General features: G+C 42.3%; 1 protein-coding gene across 1 annotated transcript; it reads right to left on the reverse strand.

The window, feature by feature from the left end:
• Window positions 1–236: 236 nt before the first annotated feature.
• On the reverse strand, window positions 237–8210 carry LOC109214970. The gene is made up of 2 exons (XM_019378951.1): window positions 7811–8210; window positions 237–638 (listed from the first exon to the last, which is right to left on the reverse strand). Exons 1-2 carry the CDS (start codon window positions 7853–7855, stop codon window positions 237–239), a joined length of 447 nt encoding a protein of 148 aa, XP_019234496.1. The 5' UTR covers window positions 7856–8210.
• Window positions 8211–8415: the final 205 nt, after the last annotated feature.

An 8415-nucleotide genomic window follows, 5' to 3' on the forward strand; every position in this document is an offset into this window, starting at 1 on the left:
AAGATTGCACCATATGGAGAGGAGTGTTGGGTGCATCAGCTCACAGGTTAAGTGGTGACCTTGAATGTAGGTTCTTGTGCTTGCTGCATTCTTTGGCATTGCTGCTTCTTTTGTTGGTGAAGTGTGCAGAAGTTAAAACTTGAATTGAACTGGAGCTGTTGCAGACAATAGCAGTTGCTGCACATTTTCCTTGCACAGTTTCTGCCTTTTTTGGGAGTCTTTGTGAGCATGTGTTTCTATGGGGTTGTTGATTGAGCATCGAATGGCATGGTTTTAGGAGAATGAGCATTGTAAATGCTAATACCACTCCTAAAAACCATGTCATTTGGATGATAACTAACCTTGTAGAAAAACCTCTCATACTTGTGGGAAGCTGGCTGCCTTTCTTCCAGTTTTTTCATCTTTGTTTGGGAAGGGTGAATGTGCAGTTGACATGTATTCAGGAGATTGAACATCCAAGATGTTGATACCACTCCCAAGAGACATATTAGCTGATTCATCATGGAGGATGCCTGAAGACCTTTTTCCTGATAACCTACAACAATTCTTTGCTGGAGTTCCAGGAGAATGAGCAGAAGGGCTAATACCACACTCTGAAACTCTAGCAAAGGGGTAGGTAGTTTATAGGAGAGAACAACCTGCAAACTAACAAGAAAGGTTAGTGAAAAGAACTTGACTGTGTTGCTCCTATAGAGGAAGGAGTTGTTGTTGTTTGTGATGTCCTGCATGGAATCTTGGAATGATATAGGGGGCCCAGAGACAATGAAACATCAGCCATAACCATGAGATGAAGTGGAAGAACATGCGTGTTGAGAAGGAACCATAATCTTTCTGGTTCTCTTATGTCTGAAGGTAGGAGTACCTAGGAAGTCCTATTGAATCTGTCCTTTGATGAGCGTAGGTAATGCAGAGACATTGTTATACTCAGTCATAATACTGAGATCATGACTGAGTTTTGACAGTGAATCTGCAGGGTAGTTGGCTTCTATATAAGTATGTGAACAGATGAAGCTTTCACATAGGTTGCAGAGATCAAGGAGCTGTTGTAACTTCATCTTGATAGACCATGGGAAATTTCTACCTTTGGTTAGCCATTGAATTAGGAGAGCTGAATCAGATTCTAAGTGGATCCTTGTGAGCCCGTTATTCAAGCACCATTGGATTCCTAAAAAAGCAGCTTCAGATTCTGCAAAGTTGTTGGTCCCTTCCCTTAGGGGGGCTGCCATTGCATGAATGAACCCAGAGTTGTGATCTCTAATGATCACTCCTGCTCCTATTTTGTCTTGGTTTGTGAGAGCACTCCCATCACTATTAATTTTGACATAGCCCTGGCTTGGTTTTTCCCATACTACTTGAGCAGAGAAAGTTTTGATGTTTTAATTTCTCAATGAATGGGTACAGCTCCTGCCAATTGAGAGGCCATTTGATTTCAGGAAAATTGGCCCTCAGCAGCACGTTGATGTCAGAGTTAATGGAGAACAAGACTCTTGTTAAGGAAGTTGACTTTGCTCCATACTTTGCACTACACTTATTCTTCCATAAGTTCCAGCATACTATGATAGGAAGGGAGTGAAGGATGAGTTTCTGAACTTCATTATTGCTGTGTAAGAACCACCACTTCATTAGAAGGATTTTGAAAGGCAGGTCTTCAGTATGGAATCCAACTGGTCCTCCAAACCTCTTCTACACAATTCTGGCGAAATTACCCCTGCTGAAAATTTGATCAACTGTTTCATTTGTGTGAAAGGAGCAGCACACACATCCGATCATAGTAGGGCTTCTGAAGAGAAGCACCCTATCATCAGTAGGGAGTTTGTTCTCGAGAGCTCTACAAAGGCAAAAGGACTACTTGCATGGGATTTTCTTATGCCATGTCATCTTGTTGGAGAGGTTAGGTTGTTTCTTGATCCTGATTAGCTCCCAAGCAGTTGCACAAGTAAATCTACCATCAGAAGAAGGGGTCCAGATGGCTGTATCTTGGATGTTACTATTGAAAAAAATGGGAGTTTGCATGATTAGGTGGACCATGTTGGCAGGAGTAGAAGCATTGAGCTTCTGAAAGTTCCACTGACCTGAATCCCAGAAATGGGAAGTAGTGATATTCCCTGGCCTGCCTCCCTCCTGTCTATGATATGCTAAAGGCCCAACTCCAACCCAGTTGTCCCACCAGAAGCTGCAGTTCCCATAGTGAAGTCTCCATTGTATAGTCTTCTCACCTTCACTTTTGTTGGTCATTAGTCTTTTCCAAGCTAAAGGCTGACCCGTGTCCCATTTCTTAGAGATGGGGTTAGATCTCTGGCAATATTTGGCTTTTAGGAAGCTACTCCAAAGGGACTGGGTAGTTCTGAAATGCCACCATTGCTTGTATTTCATAGATTTGCAGATATCTTCAATTCCTGAAGCCTAGGCCTCCTTCATTTACTGGGTAGCAATGTTTGTGCCAAGAGGCCCAATGATACTTTCTTTTGTTATTTTCCATTCCCCAAAATAAATTTGCAGCTAGTTTTTCGATTTGTTTCATTACAATCTTGGGAGGAGAAACAACTGCCAGCAGGTGGATAGGCATTGACTGCAGGACATGTTTGATGAGGGTGGCTCTACCTCCATGAGACAACATTTTTCCATGCCAACCTCTAATTCTGCTAACAATCTTAGAGACAAGAGTGTTGAAGTGTATGATTCTCATCCTGCCAATGTACAAAGGGCAACCTAAGTATGTGAGGAGAGATGACTTCTTGTTGAAGCCAGTGACAGATTGAATTCTTCTAACAGCAGAGGGGAAAGCACAGGGGGATGTCATGAAGTGGCTCTTGTGTCTATTGATCTGTTGGCTAGATGTGCTTTCATAATTATTCAGGGTCCACATGATTTTCTGAAGAGAGGACCATTTCTAAGAGGTGAAGACTATGATATCATCTGCAAAACTCAAATGATTGACCTGAGGTCCCCTTCTTTCCATATAAAAGCCATTGAATAATTGGTCATGATTGTGGATATTGAGCATTCTGGATAGAAGCTCAGCACCTATAATGAATAGGGCAGGAGCAAGGGGGTCTCCTTGTTTTAGGCCCCTGGTTGAATGGAAGAATCCCCATCTGGAGCCATTTACGATTACTGAGTACCAATTATTGGACATGGTTCTCCAGATCATGTCAATGATCCTTTCACCAAACCCCATCCTCCTTAGCATTAGGCATGTAAAACTCCAGGAGACCCTGTCATAGGCTTTGGCCATGTCTAGTTTGATGACAACATTTGATCCTTCATTAGGCTTCTTAATACCATGGACAATTTCTTGAGCAAGCATGATATTCTCATAGATATTCCTTCCTTTAACAAATCCAGACTGGTTGGCAGAGATAATTCTGGGGAGGATGGGGCCAAGTCTGGTGCAGATGATTTTGGATATGATCTTATTATTGAAGTTGCTGAGACTGATGGGTCTAAATTCAGTCAGAGAGTTAGGAAATTCCACCTTTGGCAAGAGAACCAAGCAAGCACTAGTCATGTATTTAGGCATTGAGCAACCACCAAAGAAGTCTAGCACAACATTCAGGAGGTCATGCTTGATGATGTCCCAGCAAGATTGGTAAAATTTGCCATTAAAGCCATCTGGTCCAGCAGCACTGGTGGGGTTCATGGAGAAGACAATTTCTTTGAGTTCTGATAAAGCAGGATCTGCAGGCAGAGTATCATTATCCTCATGAGTGATCATTGAAGGAATACATGACAAAAGATCTTCTCTGATTGGTCTTCCAGGATCAGTAAAGAGGTCTTGGTAGAAGTCACAGGCTGCATTACCAATAGCCTCATCACCCTGAATCCATTGCCCATCTTCATCTTTGATTTTGTGGATGTATAACTTTCTTCTTCTGCCTCTGATGAGGCTGTGAAAGTATTTGGTATTTGCATCTCCATCTTTGAACCATTGAAGGTGAGTTTTTTGTTTAAGAAAGTTCTCCTCTAACTTCATGTATCTTATGTATTGGGCTTTAAGATCATGAAGGCTTGCCCTGTCAGTTTCATAATTGGTCTGAGCCCAAACCATCTCTGCTACCTTTACCTTTTCTTCATATTCTTTTGCCTTTTGGAAGATGTCACCATATTCTTGCCTTGACCACTGACTTAAACAAGCTGAGAGGGATTTCAATTTTTGATGGAAGATCCACATAGGACTACCAGTAACATGATCATCCCAGATTCCTTGAACAAGTGGCTTGAAATTAGGATTATCAACCCATAGGTTTAGGAACTTAAAGTACTTGATGTTATTTTCTTGCCTAACTCTAATTTGCATGAGAATGGGAGTGTGATCTGAGCCTGCTGATGCTATGTGAGATATTGTAGTAACAAGAAAAGCAGCTAACCATTGGTCATTGGCAAGCCCTCTATCCAATCTTTTCCAAACAATGGAGCATTGACCTCTACCATTGGACCAGGTATATTTGGGACCATAGAATCCCAAATCCACCAAACACAATCTTCTACCATGCATAGGAAATCCAGACTTTTGTTCATTTGGTATGGGATGCCTCCTATCTTTTCTTCAACTGAGGCAATAACATTGAAATCACCAATCACACACCATGGAGAATCATAAGTGGCTGATTTGTGTCTCAACACTTCCCACAAGGGTCTTCTCAGAATTGGCTTGCATTTGGCATAGACTACAGTGAGGAAGAAAAGGGTGTCACATTCCACATGTCTCATCTCAAGGTTTAACTATTGTTCATCATGATCAGTGACTGAAGCATTGAACTCTTTATCCCAGAAGACCCAGATCTTGTCATTGACATTGGTAGCAGCTTGGTGCATGGAGAGTTGGAGTTTGAAAAAGTTGATATGAGAGGTATCAAGGAATGGTTCTAGGACTGCAATGAAGGAAAATTTATGGATGTGATTCAGAATTCTGAGCCTTTCAATAGCTCCAGAGGTTGTGATGCCTCTTACATTCCAAATGATTGTACTAATCATTGGAATGAGGGGTTAAGGTTGTGTTTTGGTCGGACACTGCTGCTTCTGGTTCTAGCAGCTCTACATCTGGTTAATCTTGGAGAAGGGCTTTTTCTAGATGACAGAGATGCAGAAGCATTTGGCTCATCATTTACTGCAGCTATCAGAAGCTCACAATGTTTTTCCTTTTCAAGATCTTCATCACTAGAGTCCCTGTCAACTTCTTGATTCCCATCAATTTCATCCTCAGATTCGATTGGTCTATACTCATCCTGCTGAGGAATATATCTGTTGAGAGGACATTCTTCCAGTACCATATCTAGAGGATGTGGGAGACAATTTTTTTTGGGGGGTGCTGGTATGGGCAGAATTGGACTTTGGGTGTTTTGGATTATTGGGGACCAGCTCAGATTCATTTCCATCTGAGTGTAACTTTTTATTGGGAAGCAGAGTTTGAGAAAGGGAGGGGTTAATAATGACATGATTCCTGAAAGAAGGGAACTCCTTTGTTGGTGTTTGGTGTTGTCTGAACTTTTGTTGGATTTTTGGGTTTAAGAGCTGGGAAGGATCAGATGGCTCATTTATACAGATTCCTGAATTTTGTTTCCTTATTGCTTGTCTTTTCTTTTGGCTGGGTTTATTTCTTTGTTTAGGGGGTTGTATGTTGAAATCTGGAACTTTAGCTTTACCTTTCATAACCCTCCTAAGATGATCATCATCCTTGGCTAGGTCTTCATCATCAGAAGGTTCCCTAGAGAACTGAGGTTCCTTGTTGATAGTGGTTGCAGGGGTTTGACAGTACAACCTAGGTTCAACCATATGTGCTCTTGCACACTCATGCAAAACATGAGGAACACCCACCCCTGTAGGTACCCCATCCTGTATAACACTAGGTTTCTCCTGACAGACCTCCCTACCTCCTTTAACTTCTTTAGCAGAATTCTGAGCACCAGAATCTTTATCTGCTGCATCAGCAGATACAAGGAGAGCACCAAGAATCATACCTGATTGCTGATTGATGAGTTCAACTGATGCAAGGGCTGGATCAGCCTTTGCAGAGGGGACTGATTGGTTTGGTTGCTGCTTAGGTATGTAAGCCTGCTGCTGTTTCTTGTTTTGAGAATTTCCTTTGAAATTTTTCCTCTTTGAGTTTGCCATTCATCTTTTGGTGGAACATTGTCTTCATTTTGAACTTGACTTTCCTTGTGGTGATATGTTGTTTTTGATTTATCTGTTTGGTCTTGTACCCCTTTGTTTGCTTTTTCCTGTGGTCTGTTGTTGTGGTGCTGTTGACTTGCTTCAGCTTTTTCTATGTGCTTCTGTGGAATCTTTGCCTGTGATGGTGTTGTTGAGCTGCATCTTCCTCTTTTCTTTTCTGACTCTCCCTTTCCTTGAGGTTAACTGGGCATGCCTGGGTATAGTGACCAAGGTGTCTGCAGTGAGAACAGTAGGAGGTGAGGTTGTCATATTGAACTTCAAGCCATTGGCCATCACCATTGACATCCTGGTCCTCATCATAGCCAAGCCAGACATGAGTTGGTCTCTCCTTTGTGAGGTCAATTTGCATTTTTATCTTCACTACACTACCTCTTGTCTTTTGAAAAGAGGCCAAATCCAGGAATAGAGCTTTGCCAATTGGAGACAGCAATGGAGTGGGAATGTCCATGTAATACAAGTGCCATGGTAATTCAGGGATCATCATCTAAATTGGAACAACAGGGGAATCTTCATTAGGCTTGAAAATGGGATTCCAGGCTTCTATCCTCATTAGTTGGCCCTGAATGTACATGTTTTGTTTGGACCAGACAGTAGAGGGATCATACTCATTGTCAATGTCAATGTACATTGTTCTTGCATTAAAATGAGCTATATTGACCACACCCCTTAGTTCAGTTTGTGCAATAAAACTTTTTCTGATGACTTCCATCCTTGGCGTGGTGTATTGGAATATAGCTACCACTGTAAATTTGTATCTGTCAGCAAACTTGACCATGTAATCCTCTTTCTTAAAGATCACAGCAGGTTTCCCTTGCTTGGTGGTAATGACAGGGGTTGTGAACTGAATTGGTGACATCTCTGCTTCATGTCTGGCCCTTAATCTTGTCACAAATGATTGTTTGACTGTTGATGGTGGAGGCTGGGACAGGGTGTTTGGTGTTTTGGGTTTATTGGAAGTATTGGTGGTTTGGGAGTTAGTGTTGGTAGGAGCAGGAAGTTGTGGAGTGACTTGTGCAGAGGCAGGGGTGTCTGCATTTTTTGCTTGTGGCCTAGGGTTGTTTTTGGGGTATTTTGGCTTGTCAAAATTGGAGAAAACTTTTATGGAGTTGTGAGGGGGGTTGGTGGGATGTGCCTGATGTTGCTGAGGGTGAGCAATAGAACCTGGGGGGTTTTCATTGGCAGCAGGGGTCCCTTTTACTTTGCTTTGAATCAGAGAAGCAGTAGGTGCATATATGGTTGTCAAATGAGGGTCTGTGGGCTGGGACCTAGTGTGATCACTTTCCTTTTGGGGAGCTTCTTGGATTGAAACATGACAGTTAACATCCATAGGATTAGATTGAGGAGCATCATTGGATGTTTGGTCAATTGGGGTGACATAAATGAGAGGAGCATTTGGTGGAACACCCGTGGAAGCTAAATCTACTAAATTACCATTTTTAACATTCGACAAGATTGGCTTGATTAGAATCTGGTTAGATGATTTGGAATCTATCCCCTGAATATTTGGGATCGTTTGGCATTGGTCTTGGGCCATTTGGTTCAGCATAACCCCATGGCCGACCAATTGAGGAACTTCTGAGTTTCTCTTTTGAAATTTTTGATCAGTTCCTATATTAGATTGGAAGGAAACTTTGCTTACCTGCTCCTTAGGAAGTGTAGGGGCCTTTGAATTAGGTTGGAGCATTCCAATTGGCCCAGAGGGAAGGGTGACATATTGTCGAGCACCTGGTGGAATTGAGTTGACTAGGTGGAGAGATCGTAAAATTGAAATTGTGGATTAGTACCCATATAAAATTGATGGTTCAATGTTGTTACTCTCTTCCTTGCGCGTCTTTTGGTACCAATCATTCTCAATTTGACCGATTGGAGTTCCATTTCCGGCCACCTATGAGCTGCCTTCATTCTTTAGTAGATCATTTGGAGTGATTCCCACGGTGGAAGCTGTTGATTTTTGGAGAAGAGTTGCATCTGGTGATGGAGAAGAGTCTCCACGGTTTGAAATTGTTAAGTTTGGCCCAGAATTGAGCTGGGAATTTTCAGAAGCACCCAGGAGATTATTTCCTACAGAAAACACGTTGCCATTTTTGAAATTCGTAGCAGCTGGGTTGGAGTTTTGGAGTGAAGTTTTTTGGACAGTGTTCGCCTTTGATTGGCGCAACTTTGGCGTTGGTCCGGTGGCTTTCCACCGGTGGACGGAGGAGCAGTGGCTATATTGCCACTGCGCGTGAACTGTAGCTGTGAGTC

This window comes from Nicotiana attenuata, unplaced genomic scaffold (assembly GCF_001879085.1).
Source record: "Nicotiana attenuata strain UT unplaced genomic scaffold, NIATTr2, whole genome shotgun sequence".
Lineage (NCBI taxonomy): Eukaryota > Viridiplantae > Streptophyta > Magnoliopsida > Solanales > Solanaceae > Nicotiana > Nicotiana attenuata.

Bases quoted from the DNA above. Each gene is read 5' to 3' on its own strand.
- LOC109214970 (XM_019378951.1), bottom strand. From the start codon at position 7,855: ATGCTCCAACCTAATTCAAAGGCCCCTACACTTCCTAAGGAGCAG. The intron at 639-7,810 runs GTAAGCAAAGTT...GTTAGTTTGCAG, and splicing joins CTACACTTCCTAAGGAGCAG to GTTGTTCTCTCCTATAAACT.